At 40.6% G+C, this 17,341-nt stretch overlaps 1 protein-coding gene across 2 annotated transcripts in view; it reads right to left on the reverse strand.

The window, feature by feature from the left end:
- fstl4 (follistatin-like 4) overlaps positions 1-17,341 on the reverse strand; it is a 124,139-nt gene that overhangs the window by 77,645 nt on the left and 29,153 nt on the right. For both annotated transcript variants that reach the window (XM_086098423.1, XM_086098424.1), the window contains exons 5-7: positions 14,583-14,923; positions 4,304-4,431; positions 982-1,015 (exon numbers count right to left, since the gene is read on the reverse strand). In XM_086098423.1, the coding sequence (XP_085954549.1) occupies positions 982-1,015; positions 4,304-4,431; positions 14,583-14,586 (166 nt within the window). In that variant the 5' untranslated portion in view covers positions 14,587-14,923. The remainder of the gene's footprint in view (positions 1-981; positions 1,016-4,303; positions 4,432-14,582; positions 14,924-17,341) is intronic.

Genomic DNA, 17,341 nt, shown 5'->3' on the forward strand with positions numbered 1-17,341 from the left:
TTAACAGTGGAATTGCAGTTTTTGTATGAAATTCTACTCGAATGCTGTGAGAAATAGTTTGGATGTATTTCAAGTTTTGCTAAATGCGTCAAAACCACCACCATGTCAAATGCGGTAGCCATCAAGTTTATTATTTATGGAAAATTCGCACCAAAAATCGTAGTCATGGAGGTTATTCCCCCCCCCCCACCCCAAAAAAGTCATTGAAGTGTTTTGTACGATATCTTAAAATTCCTTTTGTCAAATTATTTTTTTTGTATGGAATCCTACTAAATTCCTGTGAGATCCCATCATACAAAAAATATGTTAATACATTTTTGAATAACTATTATGTATCAATATCACCAAATTTCATGGCAAGTACTTCATTCTAGTTTTGGAGGAAATTCTACTACTTTCCCTTGAAAATCGGCTTAAAATACTTCATAGATCTTAAAAAACGCTTGGTTAAAAATAATGCAATATGGATTAAAACTTTCTTTTTCAAACCCAGCAATTGTAAGGGTGGTTGTGAAATGCTGTGGTAAATTGTACATAAACTATTACAAGAGCTTTAATGACCAATTGAGCCCAGACATTTAGTGGGAAATGACGCATAAACTACATAAAAGTACTTTTTAATGACGGTTGATAAATTAGTTGAGAAATTTAGTGTGAAATTTGCTTGAATGATTTGAGGTCGTTACCGTCAACCGAACCAGAACCCGAAATCGCAAATTCTCTCCTAGACCATAACCAAGTGGATCCGACAAACAGTTTTGGCGTTCACCTTGAAAAACTTTCAGGTGAGAAATGTGAGTTTTTCCAGCTCATAAAACATCTGCTACGTTTTATGAAAGTCGTTTTGTATTCACGGCCGGCAATATGAAAAGGCAACGTGAACGTTGCGCCACAAGTGAGATGGAGCAAAATAATACAGAGCGCCGAGGTGTCGCCGGGTACAAAACTGCTATTTGATTTAAACGCAGCGCGTGTACTCACATTGATCGATGCTCGCGGCCGCCTCGACCCTCTCCTGCAAACACAAACACACAAACACACCGGGGTTGTTATTACAGAGGCAAACAGATAACAATTGTGCCCCCTCAAAAACAAAAGCATGTCAGAGAGCCAAAAAGGTGGACAGTTTGGACGACAATGACCGCATCCAAGACTCATTTTGCTCGCTCTTAATTGGACCGTTGACACGTGGGCACCCGTTTACGCCCGTGCCTAACAGTGGAGTTGTAAAAACTGCTAAAAAATAAACAGCTTTCTCTATGCTGTCTGCCAAAAGAGAATAAATCAATCATGACTATTTTCAGCGCGCTAATCTATCTCCATCCCGTCGCCGTTCCCCCGGTGGCGTTTACTCCAAACGTCGGGACCCCGCTCGTATCTAATTCGTCGACGGGCTTACTAATGAGCTGAGTGAAACTGAGCCAAAGGGGACACGGCGTTGAGTGCAAATATCTCGACGGGCATCAACAGATCAATGTAAGAGAATAACCACAAAAAGAAAGAAGAAAAAAAAAAGCGTCTTCGCTTTTGGAGTTTCAGAAGCTGTCCAATAACATTTACCAATAATTTTTAGATGGGGTGCCGATCTGTTTGAAAAAAGTGGCCATCGAGAAATATGCAAATTAATTCATTTAACATTGAAGCCACTGAGAACAAGAATGGGCTAACTCCATTTTATTCATTTAAAAATAATGGGGGGAAATGGTCGTATCCGAGGTTTATTTCCAACTATGACTTTTTCAGTGCAACATTGGGCCAATGCCCTTTCCCAAGATGATGCGGAAAAAATATGCTTGGCACTGCTGATGGTATTATTTGGATCCGTTTTCTACTTCTGGATTTTGCAGTCGGCTTGACAGGACTCTCAGGTGTTATAACGAGCAGCTTTTTCTAAGCCAAAAGACGAAAGCCCTTTTCACACTGCATTTAACAGGGACGGAGAACATGGAATGGACCCTTGCTGGGTTGCACGATGGAAAATGTTCTATTTAATAGTGTGTTGTCCGACAAGTTCTCGCCGAACAAATCGTTTTTTCAATTGCTGCTCCTTCTTGAAATGAGCAAAGTCTGCTGGTAGGCTGCTGCGTCAGCATTTCCAAATATGGGCATGGTGGAAACCGATCGTTTCGTGTTGCCGCGCAACTCTTTCGAAAGGGCTTGAGATTTGTATCATCCGTGATGAGAACGCTACTTTAGCTTCTCCTGGTCAAATTGGAGGTAAACCGAGTGTTTAAATAGATAGCAGGTCACATTCACAAGCACCGCAAAGTGCACCTGGAGTGCGCCACGTGAAAATTAAAACCCAGGACGCGAAATGAGCAGGGAGAAGGTCGGAACTTCGGAAAAGGAGAACCGCCGCATCTGGACCGGCCGCTCCAACGGACACTGCCCTCCCCTCCATTTCCCCACCCGACACCACCACGCCATTTTAACACGGCAATCATCCGAAGGGCAACGCTCGGCTGGCCTCAATTTCGCTGCAGGTGAGAGCTCATCAAGCCACGCTCGACGGTTAGCTCAGAATAAACGTGTGAGGACGAGGGTTCTGGACGGTTTTTCAATTGAATTATAGCAATATATATACAATATAACCAAAATACTGAATTAACTTAAACACAAGATTTTAGCTTTTTAGCTTTTTTGTTTTAGTTGGCTCATGCAAAAACTCCAAACTTTTAACTGGCCCTTAACAAGTGGTCTTTTGCGGAATATTTATTTATTTATTTCATTTTATTTAGGGCAGCTTTAGTCATGGATAGAACCATTTTCTGCACGCCCATAATATTTTATTTAAATGATCCGTCATCTTATGGTGATTTTCTGTGATCCAGGAAGTGGTCTGCTTTTAACAAACTCGAGTCATCTTGCGGTCATCCTCTGCAAACCAGAAACTGAATTGCTAACTAACAGACGGATTAAAAACATGGTGTTCTACAATCATTCAGGGATTAGAGGATTTTTGTATGTTTCTTTGGGCCATTTGACTCATGTATGGAACAGTTTTCCACCCCTCAGAAACAACATTTTGTGGTTATTCTCTATAAACCAGAAAGTGGTCTGCTAACAAACGGATGTATCAAAAACATGGTGGTCTATAATTAGGCTAAAGTTAGAGGAATTTGCAGTCACTTTTTTTTTTTGCCCCAAATGTAACTATTCAGTTCCCTTAACTCATTCACTGCCATTGACGCCTATAAACGTCAAAAAATCATTTGAACTATTTCTATTAGTTTTTTCCACTTTTGTCAACAAGAGTATGAAATCCTAGACTTTTTTTTTAATAATCTTGTTGTTGTTGTTTTTTTTTTATAAAAGATTATTGAAAAATTGTTTTGTAATTAACCACATGACTTCAATAGTTAACTCACAAATTCTAAATCTGTTCTAAATCTGTTTTTTTCTAGGTTTTCATACTCTTGTTAACAAAAGTGGAAAAAAATGTGAAACTAATAGAAATAGTTCAAATGAAGTTTTTACATCTATAGCCGTCAATGGCAGTGAATGAGTTAAGAAACAGAACAGTCAATCATCTTGACTTCAGAAATTAGTCCGCCAACATGTGGGCAGAAAACCTACAAAAACACGTCTCTGCAGCTCCACTGATTAATAAATTTATTAGACCACCTGCCATGAAAACCAGAATAGACCATCTAGCGTCGTCAAGCGCTTTAACACGGACTCTTTCAATTCCCCTAAAACCTTCCGGCAGATAAATGTGGTGTAAAACCTGAAGTTATTAAGCATAATCAAGGTGCTACAGAGGTCGAAGCACTTTGATGAAAGCGTGCCCGGCGCATTTCACGCTCGTAAAACGCCGCTTTGCTTTGCTTTGCTGCGAGCGCGTATGACAAACATCGCCCAACGTCAGAAGTAAAAAAAAAATTAAAATTGAGCGTTTCCTTAGGAGAAAACCGATTCCATTCTCATACCTCACATTCAATTTTATGGCTCGGCACGAGAGTTATAGCAAGTTTATAAAACGACCTGTCGTAAATTCCGTGTTAAAGATAATCACTGTAGTGAGGGAAAGCTCCATTGCAGTTCTGCGGCGTAGCATTCTCATTCCAACCCACTTATCTTTTTTTTATTTATTTTTTTATTTACATTTATATGCGCAAAAGGCAGGGAAGATATTTACTGTACATCTCTTGCTAGCAGAGACCAAGGCAACTCAAAAACTTGACGCAGTAAAAGAAACAAAAACTATTGACAACTCCACATCTCCACGTGGCCAAAAATAACCACTAATAAGTTTGGAAGGGGAATTAAACACAGAACATAATGTTAATGATTTGTTATTTACCGTGGATGACATCTGCGGGATGCTAGCTGCATCCACGTCGCCTCTCCTGTGCCCTGCGGCCCAGCCGCAACCTGACAAGGCGGCCAGAACCGCAACCCAAACAGCAAGGCTGCCCATTGGCGGCTTCTCTGTGGGAAACAACACAAGAAAAGATTTTTGCATATGATTTAACAACTTCTGCGCCAATAAAATACATGACTGAAAATATCCATGTTATTCATCGTATGTTTTTCTAAACTCCTGTTACCATGAAATGGTGCACTAAGGATTTAACGGGGATGTCGTCTAGTAACTCAACAGCACCTCTGCTGGTGGCAGCCATGTAGTGCATCCCATTTTGCCTTAAAATAAACGACCATCAAAACTACACAACTGACAGAATTTTTCATTCTGAATTGTTTTAATAAGTATTTAAATGTAATGATTGATTCATAATGCAGATTATTTTGCGGCAAGCTAATTTGCTAATGTCCGCACATAGTCGTCAGGCGGCATTTCATAGGGCATCTATTGAAGATACTTAAATGTATCTTGTAAGTAAGCCATTCATATTATTTTCTAAATTAATAACATGAAATTTAGTAGATATGTCTATCATATCAAGACCCACTAAATCGTCTCAAGCCATGCCTGAAAAGACACAGGAAGTCAGCCATTTTGGATTGAAGTAGCTGATTTAGGTGCATTTTATCAATGTCCTTCAAAGACAAACGTGCACTCAAGATTTTTCCCAGTTGCTTTCAATTTTGATCCACAGTTACTACTAGACAAACAGGCACACAAAAGAAAAACATGTGACCAAGCTAGACTTTGATGACTCGCCAGAAAAACTTGAATATGTTTTCAAAATTGAGCTCTTGAGGCCAGTTTCACTTAGCAACATGAAATTTGGTAGACATGTCAATCATAAGTAGACCCACAAAAAGTCTCAGAAAGAATGCCTGAAAACGCGTCCACCATTTTGGTTTGAAGCAGCCCTTTTTTAAGGTCATTTTGGTCCTTTCTAATCTCGTCCTACAGTGTTTTGTTTTTTATTTACTTGGAAAATTCTGCCTATTACAGTAAGTCAATTTCACTTTAAACACATGAAATTTTAATTTGCTAGTCATGTCTATCACAAGTAGGCCCACAAAAGAGTTTCTAGAAGCCATTATAATAAAAAAGAAGATACAGGAAGTCTGCCATTTTGATTCAAAGCTAATATTTTAGCCTCATTCTGGACATTTTCAGTGGTCCTTCAAAGATAATCTCATGGTAAGAGATTTTTTTCAGCCCCTAGAGCCAGTTTCACTTGACAAAATGACATTTGATAGGCAGGTCTATCATCCATAGCCCAACAAAGAAGTCTCACGAACGCCAACCCAAAACACACAGTCAGTCAATTTGGTTTGAAGCCTCCATTTTAGGCTTGTTTTGATCAATCGTCAATTTGGCCTACCTTTCACAAAACACAAAGCATGCAAAATTGCACTCAATCAAACAAATTGCTAAATTAGTGCTAATCAAAAGACTTCCAAGACGGTATCTGGAAGTGAACGTCTCACTCTTTCCAGGAACTGCCGCTGATGTCGTTCGCCAGCCGTAATCGCCGCCGGGCTGACGGGCGCTCGCTCTTGAAAATTAAGTGGCAAATGAGATCTGCCAGTCACTGTCTGCTAATGTGTGTGGCGTGCGTACACACACACACACACACTGTACTTATATCATTGTGAGGACAACCATAGACATAATGCATTTCCTAGCCCCTCCCCCTAACCCCAACCATAAACAATGATTGCCTACCCCCAATTCCTTACCCTAACCTCAACCATAACCCAACTCAACCTAAAACCAAGTCTTGACCCTCAAAAAGAGGTCTTGAGTTGTGAGGACCGGCCAAAATGTCCTCACTTCACAAAAATGTCCTCAATCTGTTGGTTAAAGACGTATTTTGGTCCTCACAATGTAGTATGTACAAGTACACACACACACACACGCACGAATGCACTCATATACTTTATACTCATTACACTTTAAAATGTATTAGAAGGCAGTGAGTCAATGAAGCAGTCTTAATAGCCCAGCGCATGGACATCAAAACTTCAAAAATATTGATTTCTTCTTTTTTGGCTTGTTTACCTTCACCAGGGAGTCTTTTTTATTTTTTATTGACTAAATCACGTAGGGATATATCGGACATGCCTTGAAGATATATCAGCTTCTTTCAGCCTCAGTGCTGACTTTTTTTCTTTTTTTTTTAGGTCAATGTAAAATATTCATTGGCTACCCTGCGAAGGCCTTACACGGAAGGACACACACACACACACACACACACACACACAAACAGCTCATCGCTCACTGCAGGTGTGGTCTTGTTTGTCCGCAAAATTCACGCTAATGCTAAAGAAACTATGACATCATTTGGGAGTTCCCCGAAACCCGTTCCACTAATCAACATGAAATTTGGCAGCCATGTCTATCATGAGAAGACCCACCAAAAAATACAGGAACTGTTCCCTTTTGGTTCAGAGTGGACGTTTTAGGTTTGTTTAAGCAGTTTCCAGGAGCCCTTCAAAAACTAATTTCTCCAACAGATTTTGTTTTTTAATTCAGCGAGCCCCTGAAGGCAGTTTCACTTCAACATGAAAATTGAAAGAAATGTCTAGCATAATAAATAAATAAATAAATACAATTCCGTCCCTGACCCATGAAAAATTATCATAAAAACAAGCTAGAGGTCTGCCATTTTGGATTGACCGTACAAACCTGACGTAACCAGCAAAGATAATCTTCATTCTGTTGATCTAAATCTCTAGCTGTGTCTTGCTTTGTATATGAAATAAAAAATAATATGGATGGATGGAATTAGTACTGTTGTAACAAAGACGTACTGTAACCTCTTAACCTAGCCTTGTGCATCTGAAGCTACGTCTGTTAGCATTTCTGACAGGAAAGAGAGACACAGAGGAGGATGGAGTTTAACACTTTGGCTCCGTTGTGACAGCCATGCACTCATCTCATATCAGCCCCCTGGATTCGTCTGGAGCTTTTGGAAGAAAAAAAAATAGCAAAAGAAGTGACGGGTCAGCGCCAGCCTTGGTATCGCATGTTCTATACTCCTGCTTATCTTCCCCACGCCGCACATGAGCACTGGAGCTTTTTTTTTTTCTCGGGCAGAAAGATAAGGTTATGAACTGTCACTCGCCGTAATGGAAGCGCCGGCGTGGCACGCCGGCCCCTAGAGGACGGGTAGAAAGTTGACAGCGTGTCACTTTTAAGCGCTGACAGTGCCTGCTGGGAGAGATTTTAGAGATCAGGATTTTTCTTTTTCTTTTTTCCTTCAACCTGGTCAAAATCAGTCTAATATTTGCCACTTGCTATTGTTTTTTTTTTTGTACACGTTTCAGTAAGTAAATCCAAAGGGGAACGAAATTTGACGAATTTCAATGTTAAATATGATTTTTTATTTATTTTTTGTCTGTGGGAATGTGCGAACCAAATGGTAAAAATAATAACATACTGCTCATGTGGGGGTGACTTTTTCAAGGGCCTGGAATTTGCCCAAAACTGCCTTCAACGACTTTTTCATACTTCCTGTTATAACAGACACACTCATCCAATTCTGGATTGGTTCTTTGGTCTTTCCCTTACAGTAGATAGCATTTTTCCACCTATTAAGGCACTCAAAAAAACACTTCACACTGACTACGCATTCACTATTGATGTGCGTCATCAGGAGCAACTGGAGGTTCAGTATCTTGGAGACAGCCACTCTAATAATAATAATAATAATAATAGCACTTTTCTGGACACTCACTCTACCACTAAGCTATGCCGCACCACCAACTTTGCAAGGGATAGCTACTGAGTGAAAATGTATTTTCTAAACTTAAATAATCAACGCCCTGTTGAATTTGGGGACACCATCACCTAGACATGTTTATCCGATGTTGTGTAGATTGGTGAATATGTAATCAGGGGCTGATGTTTTCTAACTTTGCATGGAGAGCGATTGACTGGAAAAAAATATGCTTCGAAACAAAATGGCTGACTTACTGTCTGTTGATTTTTCAATCTGCTGTTAGGGGACGACCCAGGGATTGCTACCGATTAAATTTAAGTCTTGATCTCGACATCTAAAATACATTTCCACCAGTAGACGCTTTGGTGAGTTCTTGGGTATGTTGAGGCCAGGCCCTCACTTAGTACACAATGCGTACAAAAATAAATAAATCAAGCAACACCAAGTCATTGAAAACAAGGAGAGAAAAAGCTAACATATTCATTTGACTCATGCTCCGCTACCCACGCGACACACAAAAGGACGTGGTTCATGTCTAGCTTAGCAAGGCTGCATTCTCTTATCAACTGCCTGAGAATTCGTTATCGCCTTGACCTACACCGCCACCGCCGCCATAGCGCATGTAGCTTAAGGCGTCTTGACAGAAAAAACACACAGTCCATCTCTTCTCCGGAGGAAAAAAAGAAGCTCCCATGTTGCACGCCTCGTCAACTCCCGCTTGACTGCTCTTAGTCGAAAATCAAGTCGGACACGTTGACGTTCCTTAGGGGGACTCGGTCAGGGGAACACCATCACGAGGGCTAAATCCAGGATTCCCCCAGGAGGGATAAAAACTGCGGGAGCTAAGAGGGTCCCTGGAGGGCTTGTACTGTACCACCAACCACAAGCGCATGCCAGTGGTTAGCGCAAGAAGCTAATGTGGGAACATCTGAATCAGAAAGCAATTTTTTCACAAAAAGACAGTCGACACCAGCCCTGGCCGGAGTACAAAAACTGCAGTACTTTTTGTAGCATACATTTTACTCTAAAAAGAGTCTATTTGGTCCCACAAAACAGTAAAATTTACTCTGAATTTTTTACTTTCTTCCAAGTGTAAATTTTACTGTGTTTAGAGTGGGACTAAATAGACTCTCTTTAGAGTAAAATGTGCTCAACAAAATTTAGTGTACTCTAGCTTCTGTTCACACATTCACATTAGCATTTGCAGGATTTTGTTTCTGTAATATGTGTTCATGTATTGTTGTCACGCTACTTCTTACATAATTGTTATATACGTTTTTCCTAAATACAGAGCTGCTAACTAGTCTTGCTGCTGTTCTTGTAATGCTACTATAAAACAGGAACATTCCAATGCAGAAGAACTCAAGGCTTATTCTGGTCGAATCTAAACACACAAAATATCCATCATTTTTACAAAATGACATTTGACTCCATGGATCCAATATTTGGAAGGCAACCTTTCCGTGAACGTCTCGGCCGTGTTTTTCCGTGCTCTTGGTCACCCACCTGTTTGCCCCGAGCCGCTGGAGCGGGCCGAGTCAGCAAAGGTCATTTGCGGAAGTTCAACATTAGTGAGCGGAATTTCAAGTGGCTACAGGGAAAACAGCGGAACGGCGGGTGGCTGGGGGGAAAAAAGTCACCAGCATCCCTGTGGTCCGCTCAGAATCATTATTATTATTCAAAGCAAGTGATAGTGCAGGATTGTCTGGGCATGACTGTCCCTTTTAATTTCAATATCTCACAGCAGGCTCATCTCAGTGTGTAGCTAAATAACGTGACTCACCATCTGTGATTTTCTCTGTTTGTCTTATTGTTTTTTTAATGCTCTAAATCTGACTTAAAGGAGTGTAACAAGCTGCGGGGGGGGGGGGGGGGGGGCATAACAAGAAGGATGGACTATTTACAAATATTTCTTTGTCAACAGGCTGGAATTGACAACAAATTGCTGCTCGGATCCAAATGAGACTTTTTTTCGTGCGTCCTTTTGTGATAGACTTGTCTTCACAATTTTATATTGATAAGTTAAACTGGTATTAAGGGCTTTTTTTTTTGTGCAATCTACTAAGTGAAGATCTTTACTTCAAACAAAAATGAATTTCTTTGAAATTCTTACATAATTGTTATATACGTTTTTCCTAAATACAGAGCTGCTAACTAGTCTTGCTGCTGTTCTTGTACTGCTACTATAAAACAGGAACATTCCAATGCAGAAGAACTCAAGGCTTATTCTGGTCGAATCTAAACACACAAAATATCCATCATTTTTACAAAATGACATTTGACTCCATGGATCCAATATTTGGAAGGCAACAATTCAATTTCATATTGATCAGTTGAACTGGTGTCGGGGGCAATTTTTTTCTTTCCAGGGATTTCTACTGAGTCAAAATGCCTCTTTCAATCCAAAATGGCCGATGTCCTGTTGAATTCTGGGCATGGGTTCTATGGACTTTTTTGTGTGTCCTGTTATGATAGACGTGTCCATTAAATTTCATGTCGATCAGTGAAACTGGTGACAGGGGCAGATTTTTTATTTTATTTAATTTTTTTCTTTAGGGATCGCGACAGAGTGAATATGACAGATTTCCATGCATTATCCACTGAGAAATTAAGTAAAAGTGAGACTACTGTTATGTTACTGTTATGTTACTACTAGCTTTAATGTGTTTACATACAAAAAAATTGAGAAATGAGTCCTAGAGTGTGTGTGTTCTTTTCAATGTCAATATCATCTCACGCCAGGCTCATCAGGATGTGTGGCTAAACGGCTTGACTCACCATTTGTAATTTTCTGTGTGTGTGTATTGTTTTTAAACGTGTAGTACGGCTCATTATATTCTGGGTGTTTTTCTGTTTCCTTTTTTTTTTTTTTGCAAAGCCAGACAAATCAAAGTCAGGAAGCATGAAGGCGGCAAGGAAACAGGCTTTGGTCCACCCGAGGGGATAGCTTTGTTGTTTGCTCCACATTAGACTGGGAAACATGATGATGCATCATCGCTGATACAAAACCCTTCAAATGTATAAGCAAGCATTATTTTGGCTGGCCGGGTTTGAATGAGGACTGTGTCGCATCTCGGCTGGCGTCATACGAAAGCGCATTTGGAGTTGGCTGCGTAAATAAAAGATGAGTTGGACAAGGAGAAAACTGGCCTGCCATCATCTCGGTTTGCTCCACGAGCTGCTGCGCCGTCGCCCTCCATCAAAATCAACGAGCGAGCTGGGATGCATCACGGAGGGGGGCGGGGACGACAATACTTTTACTTTACCTTTTTTTAGTTCTAACAGACATGTTATATTTAAAAATTTCACAGAATGACAAAAAAGCAACAGAAGTCGTGCCAGCAACTTTTAAGGCAGAATTCTGAGCGGAAATTAGCAGATAAAAGACAGGGAGACCTGGCAGGAGTAATTACAACTGTTTGGATTCATTTCATGATCACTAGTTGGGCAGAGGTCACGGCTAAAGGATTCATGACCCCCGAAGCTCAACAATAACAAAAATGCGCCAGCCAAGTTCATTATTATGTAAAGGAAAGGGAGATGAACAAGAAGTCACGCCAACTTTTATGGGCAACATGACAGGAAAATGAAAATAAATAAATGTGGTTTGTAATCAAATGGATCACACAATTTCATAGAAAAAAAAATTGATCCTCAAACTAAAGATTTTAGGTGGAATTAATTCATTGTCTTGGTTACATCATCTATCGCTAAGCAGACTTCAAAGTGGCTGAAGAACATTGTCACTAGAAATGCAAATTTTTTCTTTTCCTCTGTTATGGTCATCTGTTGCTAGGTAGAAGTCAAAGGGCTGAAACTTAACCCAGAAACTTGGCTAAATTGCGTATGTGCCAACCAAGATCAGTTATCAGCGTTTTTCCTGTGTACAAAATTCAGAGGTGGCCTCCTCCACCTAATTTGCTTGCCACCTCCAGCCTGAGCCACTCATATCGCTCTCCAGCTGTGTTGATTGAGCTCGGAAGCAATGCATTCTAACTGCAGTTGCAGTGTTGCGCCATTATAGAGGCGCTATATCAACAGCAGTTCACCGGAAAGACCTGAAGCAACAACCAAAGAAGAAACAGCAATTTTTTTTCTTTTTTTCAGATCATGGAGCAATCGTTGCACACGCCCATTTCCTGGTTGTGAGGCGCGCTCCAGTCATAAAAACTCATTATATATAATAAACATAATAGTGTTTTACAACAATGCTGGACTATATTTACAACTTAATATGTAGTAGTGGATGCATTTTTAATGATTGTAGTTTAAAAAATGGCAAAAAATGAATTGCAACTTTGTATTCATATAATATCTCCTTTCTAGTCCCTGATTGTAAAATGGCTGCAGGAGGGCGGCCGATAATGGTAAGACTGATACCGATACCTGGTATCGGTAGTCAGGATGATACCACCTCTGCCTGATTTTGAGCCAGGAAAAAACCCACTGTCCACCCAGAAAAAGGACAGTCAAGTCACACATTCAGGTAACAAAACAAAAAAAAAGTAATTCCGAATCAGCCGCTTCACTTGAGCGCGTGGAAATGATTCACTTCCTTCTTGTTGTTGTTGTGTGGCACAAACCGTGTCTCGCTTTGATCAAGGCAGCGTCTCGGGAACACACACACACACAAAAAAAAAAAAAGAACACGCACACCGTCAGCACTCGAAAGCGCTGCCAGTGGTTACAAAATTAACAAGCAACAAAACGTTTTACGTACGTACAGCCGTACGGGGAAATGTCGGATAACAAACACAAAATGATGCCTATATATATATATATATATATATATATATATATATATATATATATATATATATAAATCCAACACCTTCTTCCCACCAACATGGAGTCTGACCACAAATAATAATTGTGGCTCCTAATAAACGGTGGCCATGGTGTCAACATGCCTCCATGTGACCCGTGGCACAATTGAAGCCGCCTTCCGAACTCAACGACCCACTGTGCTCATAAAGTCATACAGCCGGATACGATACATGCTCTCCTCTGTTATTATATATGATTATTATGATTATGGTTATGATTATGGGCTACTGCCTGGTGAAAAGAAAGGGGAAAAAAAGCTCAAAGCAGGATATGATGTGTTTGGCTTTGCAACATTTTTGTATTTGGTCTAAATTGCTGGACCGCGGTACGTGGCGATATCACTATTAATCTGCAATCATGCAGAGAATGTTTTGTGTGTGTGTGTGTGGGGGGGGGGGGGTCAGTACCTTAGAGAGATCAAAAACAAATGATACCAACATCAAATATCACTTGTTGTGATATATGTCCCTCTACTAAAAGACACAAAGGAATGATTTGTTTCCAGTACCTTGGACAGCGCTCATGCCTCAATGGTAGTGTTGGATTTGGATATCGCGATAATGTACTGTATCGAAAACGGATAACGATAAAATACATGGTTACATCATTATATTTCGGCCATTTATTTTATTTTCTGGACCTTGGAGAGCTAAACCAAAATAAAAAAAATCATACAACACTGCAACAGATTAAGGTGCAATGTTGATATTTAGTCCCACCAGATAATATTTTTTTTTCAGTACCTTCATACGTCGTAGTGGTGGTACAAAATATCAAAATCATGATACATTACAGTGTATTGTTATACCAACAAATACCTGTTGATTGATACTACAGCATGATACACGATATTGTTTTGTATTAATAGGGTTTTTTTTTTAGAACCTAGGAGAGATCAATTGTTGTTACAAGTGAAAATATTAATATGCAACTCCAGTATCGATACGTCAACATTAAGTATCAACACGATACGTACATCAAAACACCAGAGAACTATTTCTTTTTCCAGAACGCTGTAAAATTTGCTCCCGCCATACCGGATCAATACACCAACATCAAATTTTGATGATGCACCAAAACAGAAAACGTGGATATTGATATTTTGTCCCAACAGAGAACGGTTTTACGATCTTTTCCACACTTTCAGTGAGACCACATATTGATATCCCGATACGACATCATCACACCCACATCCAATATTAATATTCTCATTCATGCGGATCAATAATCTCCCACTTGTTCCCTCACGTAGGTATGATCACGAAACGCAATCCTTTTTGGGGAAGGGGGGGGGGGGGGTAATATATCGTTTTGCAACAGTATCTTGATACGGCTCTACTCCGTAAAACACACTGTAGTGTTTCTTAATCCTTGTTTGAAGACGCTCGTCTGAAAGTCCCGCCACATGACATCGGAGCTCCATCATCATAAATCATCGGCATAAATGACTCCAGCTAGTGTGCGTGCGTGCGTGCGTGCGTGCGTGCGTGCGTGTGTGTTTGTTTGTGCCGACATGTGCCGTGCAATTCAGCGGCGCAACGGGCAACACTGGTGCAAATTGTCACTATTGGCACGCAAACGCAACACAGCTCACATCTCGGCATCATGATCAGCTGTCATACAAAAGCCACACACAAGTCTACGTATAAACATCAGAACCAACTAACTTACCCATGTTACTTCCCAGACGGAAAAAAAAGATGCCAAAAGAGTCCAAGTGTGACACTCCCGTCTGCTTCTCGGCTGCGTTTGTGCGCGCGCACCGTTTTGGATTCCCAAAGTGTCAGCGGCGGTTCGCCATCCTCCGGGCTCCTCTCTCTGCAGCTTCTTCTCTCCTCCTCCTCCTCCTCTTCGTGGCGGGTTTCTCTCCTCCTCCTCGTCTTCTTGGTCTGAGAGCGCCGCGCACCTCCGCCGCCCTATTTCAAGCGCGCTGCCGTGCTGACGTCAGCAGAAAGGGAGGAGGGGGACGACGCGGGGCAACACACGCGCGGGATGGGGTGGAGAAAGGCATCCTGGGGTGGAAAAAAGGGAAAATATGAAAATATTCCATTTTAGTTTAAAAATAGAAAAGAAGCGATCAATCGGTTGAGGCATAAATATTACTATAATGAATATAATATTCCAATATACTATATAAAAATATATGTATTTAAAATTAAATAAATACAAATAATAATAAAAAAAATATTGCATCAAATAAAAACGACAAGCATGGAGAAAATCCGTATGAAATGATGGCGACAAGTCAGAACGATACATTTTATGTATTCTTATCTCTTCAGATAAGAACAAAATCAGACTACCACCACCCAACCACAAAAAAAAAGATCCTCCATCAAACTTGCATAGCTCATTAATCATTGACACTTGATGTCAAATTGATCAAGACAAGACGATGAGAGGAAAGTCAATTAGGGAACTTGCAATAGTTGCCGTGTAAAACACAGATCAAATAAAATGGTGCTTATTGTGCACTTTACCGCGAGTCTCGCTCTGCGTTAACTATAAAATAAATAAATACATTTATGTTTACATGTGGTCGGTGTGGAAGTTAAATTAGGGGTGGGTTCCACATCTGTGCACCAATTAACTGTCAACAATTGCATGTTCGCAAGAAATTGAAATCTACCAGAGGAGGTCGCAGCTTTGATGAAGCAGCATGTGGCTCATCACAGGTTATTTCCATATGCCCAAATGACCGTCAACAATTGTATGTTTGTCATGACTTGTGCGCGACTCAATTTCGATATTGGACGCAATAAAATTCTGATAAGCGATTAATCGGTTGATTAATTAAAAAATTATGTATAATGAATAAAGTAACTTCTTTGATGGTTCCTCAATGCTTAAAATAAATCTATGAATTACAGGCAGAACATTTGAATGTTTTCGATGAATCGGTCAATTAATTACTAAAAATATATATGATGCATAAAATAATTTCTGTTTTGGTTCCTTAACGCAGACAAAACCTTTGAATGTTTGAAGAGCTAATATCCAACCGATTAAACGCCGGGCCTAATTATGAGGTGGCTGATATACAAATTTTGCTCTTTTTTTATGTAGCCATAAAGAAAATACCTCAACTAACAGAAAAAAAAATTCACAATTGTATGTTTCTAATCACAATAAAATGTAAATTTACCACATCAGATAGTTGCTACATGCTCTCAGACTTGGTGAAGCAGCATGTGGCTCATGGCCCACGACATTATGTGCCCAAACAACTACCAACACTCGTATGTTTGTCATCACGAGGCCGATCACGCGTTACCAGACAACTGAGTTGTCCTCGTGTTTCTCGCGGCAATATGGAAAATCCTGCCAGCGGCGCACAGAAACAACAGCAACTCCTTACGCAGCGATCCATATTATTGACAAAAAGCGCACGTGATCAATTCATAAGAGCAAACAAGCTGGAGGAGACGGCTACAGGCACGCCCCGAGTAACGAATCAATCGCGCCTAAAATGGCGCAAACACGGCGAAGCACTGCGGGAGAGTCGAGGAAACGAGCTTTCCCCGGAGCGCCGCCGCCAGCTGCGCAATTCCACATAACCGGGATGCTAACAGCTAGCAGTCGTCATTAGCCGCCGGGCTCATCATCCGCTTAGCAGTGTTTGCACTAGCGGCCATACATCAGAAACATAATATCCTCCGAGTCTCCCGGGCATATGTCGGCACTAAAAAGGTCTCCTTGGCGGATCTGCCGCTTCTTCGCTGACGGCGAGTCATAACTCGTTTTTATGCGCTCGCTCGCGCCCGCTGCCAGAGCGCATGATTCACGCGCGGAGAACAGAGACATTAGCGCAAGCAAAGTTGTCAGCCGCGCACGTGCAATGCAACGAACGTACGGTACGGCAACAAGTTAAAATGGCAACCGGGGCAGTGGACGGAGGGATCAATACGGATATTGATATCAGTCGATAGCAGTATAATGAGATTGAATACTTGGTCAAAAAATCTGATTACAAATTGATTTGTCAAGATTGTTTTTTGACAAAAAAATAATTCAACATCTTTCACGTGCTGTGTCCGCATGTTCCGCATCAATCATGAAAAGCTTTAAGAGGACAGTGGAAATAATCATCATCGTTATTAAATAGAGTGAGAGAAAAAAAGCGTTTCTATCTGGACTCGATCATTTTTATGAGTGTAACTGTCGGCACAAATGACAGGAGAATATTCTGCCGGAACTCGAGTGACCAAATGGATTAGCCTGTGAAAAGCAGTAAAAAGTGTGGATGGGCCTGAGGATGATGATTAGTCCCCTTGGCATTTCACGCCATCACCATTTAGCGCCTTAATACCGCCGACGTGGACAATCAGCCTGAGGTCATTTAAAAAAAAATAATAAATACAAAAAGTTGGCTGGTAATCTACCCGACAACGATTTGCTGGTGCATTTTCAACCACTTTCCAGGTTGTTTT

Source organism: Leptonotus elevatus, chromosome 16 (assembly GCF_054856555.1).
Source record: "Leptonotus elevatus isolate MCC_2025b chromosome 16, RoL_Lele_1.0, whole genome shotgun sequence".
NCBI lineage: Eukaryota > Metazoa > Chordata > Actinopteri > Syngnathiformes > Syngnathidae > Leptonotus > Leptonotus elevatus.